At 43.2% G+C, this 18,010-nt stretch overlaps 4 protein-coding genes across 4 annotated transcripts; 1 reads left to right on the top strand and 3 right to left on the bottom strand.

The window, feature by feature from the left end:
• Positions 1 to 74: 74 nt before the first annotated feature.
• thap12a (THAP domain containing 12a) lies at positions 75 to 3,475 on the bottom strand. Its single transcript, XM_053847464.1, has 5 exons — positions 3,307 to 3,475; positions 2,741 to 2,858; positions 2,484 to 2,576; positions 2,349 to 2,385; positions 75 to 2,270 (listed from the first exon to the last, which is right to left on the bottom strand). The coding sequence occupies exons 1-5, from the start codon at positions 3,390 to 3,392 to the stop codon at positions 463 to 465; spliced, it is 2,142 nt and encodes a 713-aa protein (XP_053703439.1). The 5' UTR covers positions 3,393 to 3,475; the 3' UTR covers positions 75 to 462.
• A 991-nt stretch (positions 3,476 to 4,466) lies between these two features.
• si:ch211-266i6.3 (cytoskeleton-associated protein 2) lies at positions 4,467 to 7,178 on the top strand. The gene is made up of 8 exons (XM_053846438.1): positions 4,467 to 4,602; positions 4,871 to 4,948; positions 5,109 to 5,860; positions 5,918 to 6,191; positions 6,249 to 6,309; positions 6,432 to 6,514; positions 6,558 to 6,649; positions 6,720 to 7,178. Exons 2-8 carry the CDS (start codon positions 4,904 to 4,906, stop codon positions 6,982 to 6,984), a joined length of 1,572 nt encoding a protein of 523 aa, XP_053702413.1. The 5' UTR covers positions 4,467 to 4,602; positions 4,871 to 4,903; the 3' UTR covers positions 6,985 to 7,178.
• On the bottom strand, positions 7,173 to 12,891 carry stt3a (STT3 oligosaccharyltransferase complex catalytic subunit A). The gene is made up of 18 exons (XM_053846919.1): positions 12,830 to 12,891; positions 12,121 to 12,241; positions 11,984 to 12,044; positions 11,781 to 11,902; positions 11,535 to 11,680; positions 10,836 to 10,926; positions 10,660 to 10,766; positions 10,416 to 10,580; positions 9,664 to 9,844; positions 9,432 to 9,587; positions 9,274 to 9,365; positions 9,035 to 9,190; positions 8,718 to 8,906; positions 8,529 to 8,645; positions 8,364 to 8,466; positions 8,030 to 8,218; positions 7,799 to 7,914; positions 7,173 to 7,516 (listed from the first exon to the last, which is right to left on the bottom strand). The coding sequence occupies exons 2-18, from the start codon at positions 12,206 to 12,208 to the stop codon at positions 7,478 to 7,480; spliced, it is 2,118 nt and encodes a 705-aa protein (XP_053702894.1). The 5' UTR covers positions 12,209 to 12,241; positions 12,830 to 12,891; the 3' UTR covers positions 7,173 to 7,477.
• A 580-nt stretch (positions 12,892 to 13,471) lies between these two features.
• ei24 (EI24 autophagy associated transmembrane protein) lies at positions 13,472 to 17,074 on the bottom strand. The gene is made up of 11 exons (XM_053847484.1): positions 16,928 to 17,074; positions 16,214 to 16,335; positions 15,801 to 15,946; positions 15,369 to 15,429; positions 14,924 to 14,990; positions 14,721 to 14,845; positions 14,479 to 14,598; positions 14,281 to 14,392; positions 14,090 to 14,201; positions 13,931 to 14,005; positions 13,472 to 13,853 (listed from the first exon to the last, which is right to left on the bottom strand). Exons 2-11 carry the CDS (start codon positions 16,253 to 16,255, stop codon positions 13,691 to 13,693), a joined length of 1,023 nt encoding a protein of 340 aa, XP_053703459.1. The 5' UTR covers positions 16,256 to 16,335; positions 16,928 to 17,074; the 3' UTR covers positions 13,472 to 13,690.
• Positions 17,075 to 18,010: the final 936 nt, after the last annotated feature.

The following is an 18,010-nucleotide window of genomic DNA, read 5'->3' as shown; positions in this document are numbered from 1 at the left end:
ATTTAACCTATACAGCAGTGGAATCTAAGAGACGTGAAATAAGCAGCAAATGAAACAAACCAAAAGTACAAACGTTTTATTTACATTTTACAGACACCTGATCTGTTTGCCACTTGGAAACAGAACAACATAGCATCTACTAACACAGCAATTATTTAGAAACACACAACAGTAAAGAGCTACATTTCTACCTTTTCAGCTGTGGCATAGATGAAGTCTTGCCTTGACTCTTGTAAACAAGAGCGTATACTAAAGGAGGCAAGAAGCAAAATCACAGACAGAAGCAGGGTCAACATCTGGTGTGAGATCAGGAAGATATTATACATGTTATTGGCTAAAGGAGCAGAAAGAGATCAAGGCCTGGTGATTAAAAGTGTGTCCTAGTCTTTCACTGAAGAAAATCTTGAGCCTCCCGACCCATAACACAAGAGCTAATGCTGAAGCAGCTATTGAAGGAACGGACTATGACATGCTCGGGTAAGTGTTGATGTAGAGTTCAACCATGGAATCCAGATCAGAACAAATGTCATTGTTCAAGGTCAGAAAAGCAAGGCTTTTTGATTTGAAAGCGTCCGGTGTGTTTTTTACGTACACCTCAAAGCGCTTTAACACCAGGTCACGACTGTCCTCCAGAGCCAACGTAGGCAAGGTGCCGACAAGTCTTAGGACTGCCAGCATGTTGGGGAAAAACTTGACATCTGCCAGCTGCAGAGTCTCGTCCAGACTGCAGGGAAAAGTCTCCACTTTACCCCTTTTGCTCCACTTCACCCACCAACAATGCAGCTCCGCAGACAAACTTCCAATGTTCGGGAGGTCGTTCTTATACACCTGCATGTAGTCTTCCACGTGTTCTGAGGTCTTCTGTTGTTCAACGACAGCAGGGACGAGCGTCAGACAGCGAAGCGCATTCAGGTGGTCTTCACTGAAGAGCTCAGTCAATTCACTGATCATGTGTTTGAGTAGAGGAGCAGATAAATGGTCCTTGTAGTAACCCTCAGGGCGGACACTTCCAGCATCCAACTGATGCTTCCTCAGAAAAGAGCGAGGAACTTTGACAGGGATTTCCAGCGTGGCAGCGATGTTCACCGCTTCATCTATCCAGAATTCATGATACACGTCGATGTTGTCTGACACTTCTCTCAAGGAGTGAATCACGGCATTTAAGCTGTTTGCAGCAAAGAACGTGTCGGTGGATTTACCCAGCAGATTCTTCCCAAATGCTCTGGTGAGTGACATGACGTTTTTTAACACCACCAGCGATGTGATGAACTCAAAATCAGCCAGTGCTTTTGAAATCTCCAACGCATTATGAGTGACCTGGTCGCTCCACTTTAGGTCTTCGTTGTCATGGACGCTGTCCATGAAGAGCAGTAGGGCTTCAAAAATTTCCATCGCCACCTCAAACGCATCAGGACGTCTGGTCCAAGCGGTCCGAGAGATTTCCTTTAACTCGCTGGCCTTTTCTTCCTTGTCAGGGAAGAAAACTGAAATGACATGGTCCAACTCAGAGTGCAGCGAGGGGCAGATGCTGAAGAACATTTCAATCTTCTTGAAAGTTCCCATGACCAGCTGGACCCCAGACAGTGGCGCACTGCTGGCGAGCAGCATGTTGATGTTACGGGAGGATTTCACAGTAAGCACGGCTGATGGAAACTTCTCTAGAAGTTTGGCAGCAAACAACTTCATTTTACGAAAGTGGATGCTGGGAAAGGAGTGGGCTTGGCCTCGACACTGCTCCATTTTCAAGCCCCAGTCGTTGCTCAGTTCACTCAGCAATCGTTCTGCCAGGACTGCCTCCTCATCTTCAAACGGCAAGAATCCAGCAAACCTCTCGCACTGAACGTTGGCCTGAGTCACGTAGCGCAGGAAGACAGGAAGGTACCACAGACCTGAGATCTTCACCAAGTCATCCGTGATTAAGGAGAAAAAGCCATTCTCATTCACTTCCTCTACCAGCTTACGGCGGACACTTTTCTCACACACTTCAATCAACCTGTCGAGCTGAGTTGAAGTGCAACACTCTTCATCTTTGTCATTCGCCGTGTTCAGTGCTCCACCACCACAGCTCATGCGATACTCCAGCAAAGCATTAAAGGTGTTTAGCCTATTAGATTCTGGGTCGTGAACACTGAATCCAGATGGAGGAATGTTTTGCTCTGCCAGCAAAACAAGTACTTCAAACAGTGACTTAAGGTGCTCCTCATGTTTTTCTTCTTCAGGCACAGTGGTTTCACCCTCCCCTCCAGTCTCAGCTGGAGACTTTCTCATTTCTGCAAAGTGGAGACATAGAAGAATCATGTCAGCCTTTTGCAATGTGACGCCATTTTTGTTTTTTATATTTCACTCACTTTTTCTTCCTTTGTTCTGCGCTCCATCAGTTGCAGTCTAGAAGATTAAAAAAATAAATAAGAAATTTGTATTATATTAGGAATAATGTGCTTAAAAATGTGGCCACTTATTGCTATAATACTGTAAGAACTCACTGGATCTGTACTGCGTTTCGTTCCCCCAGTTTGAGGTGGCGCTTCAAAGATTGTTGGTACGGCATCATCTTTTAATGTTTTATTGTCATCATCCTAAAAACAAAGACACAATGCCATGAAATATACCAACATTGTCATCAAATGAATAAAAAACAAAGCTTGCAACGTCTGGTCACGGATTATATTCCCTAATGCACCGCAGGTTTATGTTCCATACAGACTTTGAACAATGATGGCAACATGAAACCACGACTTACGCCATCCACCGAAGTTGTTTGGAAATGTTTTCCACAAACTCTGTAGTATCGGAACAGCTCCTGAGCTGATGTGTCTCCCAGGTCTTGCCGGTGACATTTCTCAACCCACGTCTTGCACCTAAGAGAAAGCAAATCAGCAGGAAAATGATGCACTGCATAAATCAATCACATTCCGACGCAACATGTGTTTTTGTTTTTTGTGTCATGTGTGAGTATATTCCTAGCATACGCAGCTCATAGTAGCTACACATGCGCTCATTCATGCTCTTGACTCCGTATGTAGAGTCCTAGCACAATATTTATACCATCCATCAATCGTGTCTCTGAGGTCAAAGTAGTCACACACAAAACACTGTTAACATCATTCTACAGGTGACGGTGACTGCAAATAAAACAACACATTTCTACAAAAAGCACGCACTACTTTAAAATGTATTAAAACGCGAAGGTAGGCAAGTTTGTCATTGTTGTCCGTCATTGTGGCACCAATGAAAACAATGCGTAGCGTTCTATATAGTGAGGCGGAGGCGCTTCCTGTTAGCCCCAGTGTTAGCCGCCACACTTACCTTTGTTCGTCCAGAGGGAATCTGTAGAGCGGATGTGGGTCCGATTTTGAACCATTGCAGTTTAACACCGCGCAGTGACCTTGCATTTTTATATTTAACAGGGCGTTTCAAGTTAATGAACACAAGTTTGATTTAGGGGATATGTAGCGTTTACGTATTCTGAAATCGCGAGAAGCAAATTAACTTCCGGCGGTGACTTTCAGAATAAATGTAATGATGCACGCAATAACTTTTACAATTATCTTGAGTACAAAGATTGTTGTCCATTATGTTTTGCCGGTCATATATATATATATATATATATATATATATATATATATATATATATATATATATATATATATATATATATGCATTTTGACGTAAAAAAACAAAGGCTCGTGAAAAACAAAAATAAACATAAAGTCTCCACTACTCTTTACAGATTGTTTTTTTAACATTTTCATTAGGAGGTAAATGAGCTTAGCCAGAATATTTTAGTCATTCATTCGATTTTCGAGAGATATATTTTATATTCGTCAATCGACTTTTATTTTCGACAACATCACCACGAGCTTGACGAACAATTCAATGACGTATATTCATACGTCATATAGTCATTCAGCGCGCGCTTTGAAAATTTCCCATCATTCATAGCAAGACTTTCAAACTCAAACATGTCATGACACGTTTTTTTAAAAAAAAATACATATTAAAAAAATGCCAAGCACACACACACACACACACACACACACACATATATATATATATATATATATATATATATATATATATATATATATATATATATATAGAGAGAGAGAGAGAGAGAGAGAGAGAGAGAGAGAGAGAGAGAGAGAAAGAGAATTGACTTTCAATTTCATTATTCATTATTCATAATTTTAAAACAATTTTTAAATCACATGAAAATCTCATTTGGTCTTTTGAGGAAACGACAATCATGAGGCATGCTTGTAATAAAAGCGCTGAAGATGAAGAACATATTTTTCATCTCTTTTTTTCGCCCCAATACATCTGTTTTGGGATGGTCTTGTTATTCCAGACCGGTATTGCTGGAATCTTATTTTGGTTTAAACTCACGAGACGCATAAGGAGGCCAGTGTTTTTTTTTAGTCATGTGACTTCATTTCCAGACAAGGCATTGGCCGACACGCTGTTCTCGCGATATCAGAGTAACCAATAGGCGCGCAGCCGCGGTTAGTCAAATCCAAAGGGCGAGTTCATGACTTTAGTCTGCTTCTCTGTCGTGGACTTGTTCGAGCACGACTTACGAAGGAATTGGAAAAACTACAAAAGGTAAAGATACATTGCGTTTTTTGAAAGGACGAGTATTTTTCTATCGTTTCTGGTCTTTTGTAGGTCTAGTTATTGAGTTTAACAGTTAAAAAAAACACGCAACGTGACGAAGTAACGACTCATCTCATAATATGTAGTGTCTCGATTATGTTTTTTATTGTCCGATATGGGCAGCCTTTTAATAATTTAATAAATTAACTTCATACAATATTCTTGTGATGCCTCTTCATCTGACGTTTGGGCATGTTTACTTTTGTTCGCTACACAGTTCCATCAGTGAAGCGTTCGTCAATACTGCAGCATGAGCACCGCCCAGGCTTCCAGAAGAAACTTCAGCACTAAGGCTGTGAGTGTCTTTCGATTATTTTTATTGTTTATTTTATTCATAACATGAAGTTTTTTTTGTCTAATTTCCTTCTTAGACAGCCTAATCTCATGCGTTTTTACTGTTTGACTCTTAAGTTTCCATGTAATTTATTCACTCCAACTCTATGAACTGGTTCCAGGTGAATAAGGAGAACACAGAACCTGGACATGGACCCAAGTCCTTCATCAGAAGGGATGCACAGAAGGCACCATTCCAGCAAGAACGCATCAAGGCGGCACAAGCCCTGGCAAATAAAGCTCTCGCTGAAGCCACAAAAGGAGCCGCAAAATCGGCTCCGGAGGTGGTCCAGAGGAGAATTGCTTCCAGACAGGTTGATAGAGTCGGCCATGTTGGTGGTAACGCCAAGCCACGGCCAACACAGAACCCGGCACCCATTGGAAGGCAAAGACAAGTTGTCCCAGACGCTCCCAAACTACAACAGGCCGCAGCCAAATCTGCCCTGGGCATGTACAAAGGCAAGGTCATCCAGTCGAAAATTGGGTCGATTTGGAAACAAAGCAATGACGGAGAGGAAAAGCATGTTGGTACGGAGAGAGCAGGGAACCTGGCCAAAAGTCGGTCCAAGTCTGTGTCCGACACAAGGCCACATGGCACACAAAAACCAGCCCCACAACGGTCTAAGTCTCTTGTAGATAGAAGTAAACCAGGAGCGAAGCCCACTGTCACGACACGCCCCCTGGTGGCTGCTTGTCCTCCAGCAAGAGTGGCCCCTCCAGCGTTGAGCCGGAACACTTCTGTACCTCCCAAAGGAAAAAGTGGGGCTCAGGCTTTAAAGCCAAAGGTTGCAGTGACAGACAGGAAGGTCAACAAGCCTCCTGTCGTAAGCACCCTGAGCCAGTACAGAACCACAGAGTCCAAAGAGGAACGAAGGTAACTGATCACGGCTCATCCTGTCACTTCAAAGAATAACAAAAGCTTTTTCTGCAGGGCTCGACTGGCAGAGTGGCTGGCATCCAAGGGCAAGACTTTGAAGAGACCCGCCATGACCACAACAGTCAGCACAGCTTCAGTTAGACCAAAGGTCCCTCAACGTAAACCAGAACCAAGCGTGCAAACTGACAAGGAGGGGTCTGTTGCTGATGTTGAAGACAAGAAGCCTGAGCCGGTCACTCACAAGCAAACCCCTGTGATCATGAACACCACGCTGGACCTTCTGGAGAACTCGGACGTGACAGAGGATGTGCACGACGGGGTGGATAATGTGAGGAGACCTTTTCTGTCTGCCAGACTAAGATGCTAAATGTGTGACTGTCTTTAGGTTGTGGTGAACCTGTGTGATGCCTTGGAAGCCATGGAGATGCCTTCCAGATGTCAGGATGGTAGGTAGCTAGATGAAAGCACTTATCCATCATAGCAGTATATATATATTTTTTAATCTTAACAGCATCGACAGATTTATCTCAGATTACAGTGTCATTTTTCTGTTTTTTTTTAAACACAGAACCTCCTGAAATGAAAGAAAGCCAGGATCTGAAAAGTCAAAGAATAGTAGAGGATGAAGAGATGGAGAAGGGCATGTGTTGTGTTGAACCAGTCAAGGAAGAAGCATGTGATGAAAGGTGATTCAGAAGATGGTGATGATGTGATGAAGACCACGCCACACACAGAAGAATCCTCTGTGGTGCGGTACAGTGTCAAGACGACGCCATATTTACAGAGGTGAGACATTGTCTGTCATTACCGTCTTTTGGTTCTGTTTTATTTTATGTGTTTATTCTCTTTAATTCAGTGTGAAGAAGACAATTGAAGGTGAGATCCCCGCAAGTGGCTCCAGGCGCAAGAGCAACATCAAAGATCTGAAGTTGCTGACGCCAGTGCGGCGCTCCGCTCGCAACCAGAGAAATTCTTCCCGGCTGCCAGCCATGCTGCTAGATCACGACCCCTGCGTGTCGTCGCTGGCTGAGCTGGTCCAGCTGGATGGCGAGTGTAACGCCTATGTTTACCGGAGGAACCCAGCTATTCTCTGTGACCTGCCAGACGAGCAGTCTGCGTGAGTGAAAGCGTGTATCAAGCAGATGGATTTTATTTGTACATATTTATCATTTCTAAAAGGTCATAAAGGAAGATGTTTTAAAATTAAAATGGTGTTATACTGACAGAAGTGTTTGATATAAATGACCTTCACAATTGTGTGTAACATGTCTCATGTGAATGAAGAACTCGACGCTAAATAAAAGCATCACTGGTGTTTAACCCACTTTATTGCCCATGTTGTACAAACACATCGCGTCCATTCATGAGCACGACTTTCCTTTTGGCCACTTTATGAAAAAAAAAAAAAACAATTTCAGAACCAAAACCATTTGGGCTCAGAAACTATTTAATTGACAATATGAAAGAATCAACACAAAAAACCCTAAATCTCTGATGCAGTTTTCTTCCCGGGACAAAAAGTATAAAAGTACTTTCTCCGACTTGGTGAGGCGGCAGGGGGAAGGCGTTCAGTGCTGTGCGCTAAGAGGGTTGATTTCATTTCTGTGGAAGGCTTTATGTTCTTGAAAGTCCACGGTTGTCCAAATCTTTCACCTGGGAGACACAAAGCATTGGCGACAGACTGTAACTGCAAATGAGCTTTGCTATATACAAGACTCATCAGTACTTGACTCGCTCTGACAGTGAGTCAGTCTCTTAATCAATACATTTTTTATCTATTTCTCATGAGTAAGAAAAAGTTTTGGTCCAAAAGCTTAAAATAACAGGAAACAGTCACTAAAGATGAAACAATATTGAAAACAATATTAAGGCATATCTGACTAATTTTAAGTTCTATTTCCGTTCACCAACTCACTGCAACCGTGAGTTTCTTACCTTGTATATCCTAACCAGCCAGTGCTCTGTGGTGTACGCCTCCTCCAACACATCCAGTTCAAAGTCTTTGTTCCCGATCTCAGCATTCCTCACTCTGTCGTAGCCTGGAGGGCGCTCTGCAAATGCAAACATCAGGGTTAAATCAAAGTCTCACTCCTTTGCTTTCACATCTCCAGACAGCAGTTTCATGAATTGGCCCGGTACCATTAGGATTCATTGGGGGGTACTCACTGGCCTCTGTGTAGACTTGGCCAAAGCGGTAGTAGCACATCTTGTACATGAGGCAGTTGAGCAGGACAGGGGAGCCCTCTCGGTCGACTCGGAACTCTCCGGTGGGAGTGTAGTAGTCGTGCTCCTTGATGTGCTTTCCGGTGTCCGTGCTTCCTCCGATACGGACCATCCACAGGAACTTGTTGATGTCTTGAAATGAAAGATAAACCAGACGATATTAAGAACAGATATTTGGTCAAACATAATGTGTCAAAGATGCTTGGTCGTGAAGGTGATTTGATCTGCAGTAAATACTTGATTCTAACAGTTAAAGCATTCCTGGCATGCAACATACCATCAGATGAATAACCAGTCAGTCCTCCAAATATAACCAGAACATAGCTGACGTCCAGTTCCCTCATGATCTCGTACGCTCGCTCCTCAGTAGACGCCATGGCCTGTCACAAGCAGAGAAGTGAAACCATGCAGCACTGGTGGTGGAGTTCAAAAGCGAGCTCACCTGTCCGACTCTAGAGATGTGCGTGTTGTTCCACGTGTTGTTGTCCACCAGGATGGTTCGGTTAGCCATCGCGGTGATCTGGTAGCCGTAATCCCACCATGACATGACTTTGGAATCCTGGAAAAACACACAACCAAGATGTTCCTACACGCAGCCCAGATGCATGTGGCTCGACAAGGCCTGACTGACCTCAGGGGTGTTGTGTCGCAGCCAGTAATACGCCTCCCTGAAGTCGTCAAAGATGATGCGGCTGCCGTCTCCTCCTCGGGCCGACAGGACGATCGACGGAGAGGAGTAAGCTTCACTGGTGACCCAGGTGGAGTGGAAGGTGTAGGTGATGAGGAAGAAAGCCATGACCAGGATCATCCCACTGGCAACCTGAAACAAATAATACAAGTTATGCATATTTCACTCCAAATACATTCACATTTCAATTGAAACCCTCTCAAAATCGCTCAGAACGATAAGATTTTGTACACTGCCAAAGAACAGAGCAGGTTTCTCACCTCATTTTTGATAGGGTAAGTAGAGTCCTGCTGCTTCTTGCTCTTCTTGTCTGGTCGACTAACGTCCAGGTTTTTCATGTATGTGGTCAACACCTGGGACACGCCGATGCCCGAAAGGATGCACATGACGGGTGCAAGCACCAGCATGAGACGAACCTGAGGAGGGGAGATACGTTTAAAAAAAAACTTTATTCAACCCATGACACTTTTCAGCCACATATTTAAAGATCTATCCTTACCATGACAGCAGAGAAGTACATGCTGGTGACACCGTACATGATGATGAAGATCCTTGCATCCGATAAGTTGTTAAAACAGTAGTAAAGGCCGACTGGGGAAAAAAAGGTCAGCGGAGCTTAGCAAATTGCATGTTATAACCGACTGCTTCGCAGTTTACCTGGAAACATGAAGACCAGCAGCTGGAGGTCAAAATAGTAGGATGACCAGGTTGTGGGCTGGTGCTCCGAGACGGAAGCAATGATGGGAATGTTGTTCTTGGCATAAGAAGGATCCAGCAGGGAGTAGAAACGACCAGTCCACGGAGAGATCTTTCCTAAAACGATTAGAAGTAAGGTTGAGTCAAGAAATAAAGACCTAAAATAACCAAGGATACCGTCTTTAATTCTCACCTGTGAGCATGAGAACAGCACCGACGGAGAGCAGGGCAAATCCAACCAGGGAGATGACACTTTTGAAGAGCACCTCGAACTGCTGGGCATTGAGTTTGCTGCGCAAGTAGTCCACAAAGGCATGAATCTGGCACAGACCAAAGACCCCGAATGCAGCCATGTGTTCAGACGACTGCACTGGCTGAAAGATGAAAGAGGACACCACAGCTTTGAAAGATGTGTATGATGTTTTCTTGAGATCAATAAAGAATGAAATGTCTTTAACTTGATTTTACATTTGTAATTTGTCATGTCAATCTACATCAATTAAGGCAGCACATACAAACGTAAGAGACCAAATCATCGTGTAGTTGATTTGCAGAACCAAAATCTTTCACAGCATTTATGATTGACAATTAGATTATACTTCCAATGTGACAATGAGTTGTGATAAAATTAGAGAATGCTCCTCGCGTGTTGTTTTAACATTTGTTTGTTTTTTTATTTTAATGTGAACAATGATGATTAAGAAATTAATTCTTTACACAAGATCCCTGATTCCATCTCTTTCAAAAACATGACAAAAATGGACATCCAATTCTTGACCGCAAATTGGCCGCCAGATTACGCTGGTATATGGCAGCATCTGGCGGCTAAACTACGGTCGAGAATCTGGGGTCCATTTTTTCATGTCTTGCAGATGCCCTCCGAGCTAAAAGCCTTCTCCACTGCAAGCATACAACGAAACAGTAAAATAGTTGTCTGTACTGGACCTGGAAGCCAACAAAAGAGATCTGCATGGAGAGGATGGTGCCAAGGCAGTAGACTGTGCAGTAAGCCACGTAGATGCGGTGAGAGAATCTTCCTGTGAGCATCAGCACCAAGACGTGCAGGGGGATGAGATTGATCAGGAACACGTAGCCACCCCAGGAGGAAACCTGTCAGCATACAAGCCATATTTAGTTAGAGGAAATAAAAAAAAAACTGGGGTCACTTTCACTTTCCACAGTGGCTTACCATGTAGAAGTATGCCAGCGCACACATAGACGACCAGTAGACCGAGCCAGTTTTCACCGCCTTAATCCACATGTAGTATGTCAACAGCATGCAGAAGATGGCGATACCTGCAGAAGGACAGAATAAACTCAATGAAAAGTTGAAGTCATGAAAACACAATGCCACTTGATGCACACCCTCATTATCATAGGAGCCAGCGACAGAACGCGAGATGTAGCCAGGCACCACGGCGATCATGGCAGCTGCCAGCAGCCCAGCACCAGCATCCTGAAGAGAAAAGGTAGAGAAAACTTTTTAGGAGTCTGTGAAGGTATGTCACATGGCGCTTGAATATATATCAGGTATGTTGTAATTACTCAAGCATTAGGACTGAAGGTACGAATTAAAGCCAAGCCTTTAGCACACAACATATAGCGTGGGAATTCATTTGTCGTCAAATGTTGACTAGCTAAAGCTACTAGTACCACCCCAAATGAGTACAAAGGAGTGAATGACAGCATGTTTACTTAGAAGTCAGACTCTGGGCTACATTTAAGGAAGACAATAATACATAAATAAGATATGATTTAAATCAATTACCTAAACAGGTTGGCACTTCTTAATCAAAATCTGCTTTTGTCAGAGTACAAGTAAAGTAATAATAACTTTCCACTATTTGGTATCACTTTGCATTACAGGACAATTATTAACTATTAGTATGCTAAATGCTTCAATATTTTCAATAAAAAGTGTGTGCTTAGAGACGAGTCTGAGGGTATAATATAGTAACGCTGAATAAGATGCATATAATAACAACAGAATAATGAATGACTTATTAACCAACAAACATGCTTAGTGGTCAATCAACATTCTATCCAAATAAAACGGTGTCATACCTTCAGCTCTTTGGTAAAGTGGTACGTCACTATGGCGGTAAAGGATGAAAACAGGGGTGCCAAGAAAACACAGACATTGCGGATGTCAATGGTGATGTGGAAAAAATGCAAGACGTGGTACAGGACAGCAGAGGTGATCATCAGTCCTGTTGAGAAGAGAGAGATGCAGTAAATGGTTGTGCGTAAGCAGCAGGTAGAAAACAGTTCTGCTCATACATTTAACACCAGTCTAATCGTATCTCATACCTGGATAGATGGTGCCACCGATGATTCTCCCAAGCGGATACCATGCCCTGTCATCGAACCAGTTGTGAAACTTATAGAATCCCTCCTCTGCAAGGAAGCGGGTGGTACGGTAGTTGAAGTACCTGGGACCAAAAACGGGGGTCATTAATTCTAAGATGGAAAATCTGTTAATAGTCACCCTGCTCATCTTTGAATACACTTACGGATCAAATTCATGGATGACACTTTCAAACCTTAGGACAGAGAACAATCTGGTGGAGAACGCTGCAGAGCAAAAAGTGTTAACATGAGTTCAATTTACAAGCACCTTCATGAAGTAGTATGTAACGTTTGTACTTACAGAGTACAGCTGCCATAGACAGGATGAGCAGCTTCAACAGCGTGTCCTGTTTCTCATAGGACAACCGCAGAAAGCCTAGCTTTGTCATTTTGGCAAGGTTAGGCACAGCTCACCGTACAACCTGCGAGAACAGTGCAATACGACAGTTGTAACTAAAACTGTACTACCACAATGGGGTCCGGAAGTTTACTGTTAAAGAAAAAAGTGTAGCCCAACCAGGCACGGCCACGCAAGAGTAGTACCCGCTGGTAACTAGGAAGCATTGGGATAAAGCAATGCAACAACTTCATACTCGAATTCCAGAGGATAAACATTAAAAAAAAATGTAAACGAAGTGCCTCTAAACGGCAACTTTTATGAACAGCTCTACCTAGCCAACCTTTTTAGAAGCAACATTGTCCTACGAAAAGCATTGTGAACGGCAAATCTTTGGAGTTTTGTTGAAATCTATAGAGCCGCATTGCCATATAATGTGTAATGTGTGTAATTTAAGACTAAAATCAAAAGGATACTATCATGCTTCCTTCATTCAATTTTGAGTCAGAGCAGCTACCAAGGCTAACCGGCTAAAGCACCATTTCAGCATGCACAGAGGCAACAGCTACGAAACGCAATAAATCATACAAAGAGCAAAAATAGCAATGTTACAACAAAAAACAGATTATCTTTTCGTAGAATGGCTTGTTTTTAATAATTCCACAACACTCACCCGCTCTGTTCCTGTAACTCATACACTTTTTACACACACAACCTTCACCGTCAATTAGTCCCACCTCTTCCGCTTTAGGCATCGTGCTTATTGGTCTGATGTCAATCGCTGGCTACGTCACCATCATCTTATTGGTCGCATAGCCGTCCATCATATTTGTCTCCGTGTCCTGTTGCTGGAGTGTAGTGACGTGTCCCTATTGTGGAGAGGCGGGATGACGCCCTCTGTCGGCTAAAATGTTAAAATGTGTTTTAACAATACGTGGCCAAGTCGTTCATTCGGAACCATTCGTTAAGATAGCTCTAGACATATGATATATTTAAATCATACGACATATAGACATATGATTTAAATTATTAAGTTGTCAAAAAATGACCAATGATAGACAATTTGCATCTTGAAGTTAAAAAACAAAATGAAAACACAAACTTTAACTTATTCTACAGAAAAACTATGCTATTAACTAGCTTAAATGAACTTTAATGCGTAACTTAAGCTGTTTCGACACACACATTTTCATTTCCTGGCTAAAATTATAGTCCATTTGAGTGTGACAATAACTTATTACACTAGCAAACACAACTGTTAGTAAGCTCCATAAGGTCATAATTTAGATGTCATTTCAGTTTTGACAAATGGCAAAAACCACATTCCTTCTTGTGCTGTAATTTATTAAAGGAGAGTCACTTAAATGGCACATTATACAAAAAGAAGAGGAGGAAATCGATGCTCTGTATACAATGTGTTTTGACAGTGAGGCACAAGTCAGATCATTGTGCACTTTGAAAATGCGTATACTGGGTGCAGGACGTTCTAAAAACGGGTGCAGGACGTTCTATGAGCTTCCATGCAGTATTTGAATCACTGCATGGGCAGAAGTCTCTGTCTGGTGGGGGATGCATGTGGGGAGGGCAGTCGTTCAGTAGATGGCGATGGGGTGAGGGAGCACTGCAGGTGGACCGTTTTATGGAAAAGCTTGTTGCTGATCAGCACGACCAAAGAGAAGAGGCGCAGCTGGAAATGGCTGCAACAGAGGAGAGGCATCGTGAGACAGGAGATTCCATTGGTAAAAATGTAGCTGACCACTTTCTTAATACTCACTACAGTGTGGTTGGCGTCTTGGCCTCATTAGCACTGATGATGAACAGAGGGAAGACGATGGAGAACAAGCAGCCACTGGAGAGACAGGAAAACAGGAGACATAAAAAGCATGTTTGGAATATTGGGAAAACCAAAATCATTCTTAAAAAAAAAAAAAACCTCATAATGTACGACGAGGGAAGAGCCGTCAGCAGGGCCATGGGCAGACCGAACCCAAAATAGTAGGGCCAGTTCCTCTCTATGTTGGACAGCCGTTGGTGCATCTCGACACCTTGGACGAGGAAAAAAAACACCAATATTAATCTTCACTTGAGCAAACCTGCTAAATATGACGAAGCGGGAAGCCTCACCGTGGTTGAACCAGCGGTACTCAAAGCAGTAGAGAGAGTAAAGCAGAGACATGTGGAGGAGACTGACCATCTGTCCAATGGCGTCGATGGGAAACAGACTAACAATCATACCCTGCCGGAGGCACAAGCGGACACCATTCAAGTTGGATTGTCAGAAGGCTGCAACAATGAATTGACTTTAGAATCTTAAACCTGCACCTGAATGAGGAACAGCGCCTGCAAGAGGAGGTTAAAGAGCATGTCGGCGATGATTTTACTGACGCTGGGGAATGGCTGAGCTTTACATCCAGACACTTCAAAAGCCAGGTCAGCAATATCCTGCAGCACAGAATACACCAGTCAGCAATTTAGTGTCTTTCAACCAGAGGTAAATAAATTGCCTTCTACTGGCAGGTCTGAAGGCAACATGAGGTTTGTGCAGTCAAGTTTTGTTTTCTAACCTGGAACCAGATCGCGTTGACTATCTTGCTGAGGACAAAGAGAGGGAGAACCCAGAGAGCGCTGAATACTGATGTCAGGATGAACTCTAACCAGGACCATACACTGCCATGGAGGGAGGGGTCACCTGGGAGAACAAAGAAGTCAAGTCAACTTTTCTTTTCTTAAACCAAGACCTCAGCGACTCAATCGAAAACATACATACCGATGATTTTTGCCGTGAGAGTCTGCAGCAGTGGGATGAAGACCCGATAGAAGAGAGACACACTGAACTGGAAAAACAATTTTAAGACTTTTTTGTCACATATGCCATTTTGTCTTCTTTTCCCATCAACAAGCCACACGCACTGCAAATGAAGTTCATAGGCGTCGGTGTTTAGGTGTCCGGAATCAAACTTATTCAAAATGATACAGCATATAAAGTAATGGCAACAATGATAGCAAGGAATGACGAATGAAAATGTTTGATACTTTAGTAAATCATAAAACACATATGAGAAAACCCAGTTTAAATTGTATGACTGAAGTGCCCCGCATAAATCAGCAGGAAGGAAATACACACCTACAAAGCAATAAGGTCAACTTTTACTACAAGACTACTACGGAAACTGAAGTGGCTGAATTTCACTGTTAACAGAGGAAGTTCTTACCCAGAACACTCCTCCATTCCAGGCACAGCAATGAAAAATCCTTCGGGCAACTTGTGGGTCACTGAAAAACAAATTGTGGCACAATAAAATAACTATATTTTTCAGCATTAATTGTAAATCTTGTATTGAAAAAACTTTAAATGAAAAATCCAATGTTTTTAAAGGTTTGTAGCAAAGTACCATCAACTACTAGTGGGATATTTGGCTTGTAAGTGGAGCAAATTGCAGACAAAATTCGCAAAATTAAGAAGGTATGTGCATGTTAAAAAAAATCAAAAGAGCCACAATTACAGCAATGAACGCATGGGGCCACTAGGCCACATATGAGTGGATATGGAAATGATTAATACACATTTTCATTCATATTTTGACCACCACCTAATGTTGACACGTGGACATGGCCTCAAAAGCATCTTTTTCCTCAAGGCTTACTTGTCAGGTTGGCGCTCCTCACTCTGTGCCCGCCTCCGTGCGAGAGCCCCACTTGGTCTCTTACGCCGCTGCTCTTCCCTCTTCTGCTGGATGCGGGCATCCAGCTTCGAGATGGTTCTGATCCACAAAATTGAGTCCTTAATCCCCTATAAATGAACAATGCAGATGCATGTGGAAACATTACTTGTGCACTTCAGTTACTAAATACAATGCAAAATGGAATCAACAGAAGTGGTGGTCCCTAACTCCACACGGAAACACACGAAGCACGACAACCCGCAATGGATTCATGAAGGACAGGGGTCGGGAATCTTTTTGACTGAGAGAGCCGAAAAAACATAATAGATAATAGGGGGATAATAGATTTCCATTTTTTGTTTCAGTTTCTAGAGCCTGTACGTGTGTCTGCTTACCGTCGCAACATTGCGGAGGAAGGTCCTGACGCTGTCTGTCATCTCTGGGTCAACTGAAGAAGGAGGGGGGTCTGGGGACCTGGTGGTCAGCTCTCATGGCAGGAAGAGGTTCACCTAGTAACCTACCACAGAAGGAGACACACAAGACATTCCCATTGAAAGGCGATCATGCTCAAGCATCCAACCATAAAACAAGAGTACAAAGTCTTTACATCAAAGGCCGAAGTAACTGAACTCACGCCGTCTTGACGATGACGTCGCTCAACGATACAGACCGAGCAGCGTCTGTTGTTTCCCACCCTTCACCGCTAGGGGCGCCTTTGTCTGTGCTGTACTGTAAGTGATCTGATTCACTTGAATGTACAAGCTAGCATGGCGATGCTAAGCTAGCACCCATCTTAAACCAACACTCATTCGGTTGGTAATTTAATGGTGGCTCCCTAGTGCCCACTGGCTGTCTCAACATGACTATACTTAAACGCCGGAGCTATAAAACAATACATACATACCCCCGCACCGTCCAACACCAAATGACAACAATACGGAGAGAAACCATTACACGTTTTCTCGTAGCGCATCGAACAACTAGCCATAAATAGCTCGAAAGTCGCCTGTTGTGGTCGACAGAAACTAACTGTTGTGTAAAACGGCTAAACAACAGACCACCGTGCCGCTAAAAGCAGAGGTTGCAGTCAACAGGAGCGTCCATCTCACCTCATACGACTAGCTCGGAATTAGATTTCGCTTGCCAAGCTTTCTTTTCCTCTTTTGTCTGACAAAAACAACAACACAACAGAGCCAGCACCAGCAGCCAGGGCCGAGCAAAACATATTGCGCAAGCTCCGTCCGCAGAGGACACTGGGAAATGTAGTCCTTTGATGTTGAGCGCGGAAGATACGACCTGACTCTCTGAACTCGTTGAAGGCTGTTTAAATATACGGTCACTGTCCAGAACTACACATATACAATAATTCAATTTATATTTAACAATAGTGAAGTGTTATGCAACTGCTAGTTGTTTTATGCACTTTTATTGTTAACTCTACATATATATTTTTGTTGTTGTTTATCTTTGTTTTTTTGTTGTTCATGTTGTTTTTGGTGTTTTCGTTATTTATGTTGTATTTTATACATACATCGGTTCTTGGCCACAATCAGTTCGAGATGTGATTTGTTTGAAATCTGAATCAATTTTTCCCATTACAATGAATGGAAAAAGAAAGAATGCGTTTCAAGCCTTAAAATAGTCTTTTGTAGGAGTGAATGTAGAGTGTCTGCTGCAGGTGCGCTGTTCCTCTATGTGTGTGGCCGCTGCATGTGGGAGGGGTTGCCGAGTGAGTGAGGTCTCTCCAGAAGTGAAGAGGTGCCCGGTGCGTGTCCAGCTCTGAATGTGCGCTTCTGTGCAGTTTGGCTGTGACAAAGTCATAAACCAAGTAACTTAGCTCTGTCCCAGACTCGCCTCATCCCTGTCCCAGCTCCAGCCCACAACAGGACATCAAACCCTGGAGTGAGCGCTCCAGCCTCGGAGGTGTGGAGAGCGAGCACCTCCCCTGTGACACTCTACCACGGTCCAGTGTGGAGACAGAAAAGGTTTTACACCTCAATATGAAGAAAAAACAGTCAGTAAATGGAGCTTACGGGACACGTCTGCAGATGGATTTCAGTTTATTATTGCAACTCATATAGAAATTAGCATGAATGATGGTGGGATTTTAAACCTTTATTCCTGTAAACAATAGTCAACAAAGGGCAAGGAGGTGTGTGTGAGGGCACCGCAGGCATGCAGAAGGTCACTCC

Source organism: Synchiropus splendidus, chromosome 17 (genome assembly GCF_027744825.2).
Source record: "Synchiropus splendidus isolate RoL2022-P1 chromosome 17, RoL_Sspl_1.0, whole genome shotgun sequence".
In the NCBI taxonomy this organism is placed as follows: Eukaryota; Metazoa; Chordata; class Actinopteri; order Syngnathiformes; family Callionymidae; genus Synchiropus; species Synchiropus splendidus.
This window is presented reverse-complemented; position numbering and strand designations above follow the sequence as displayed.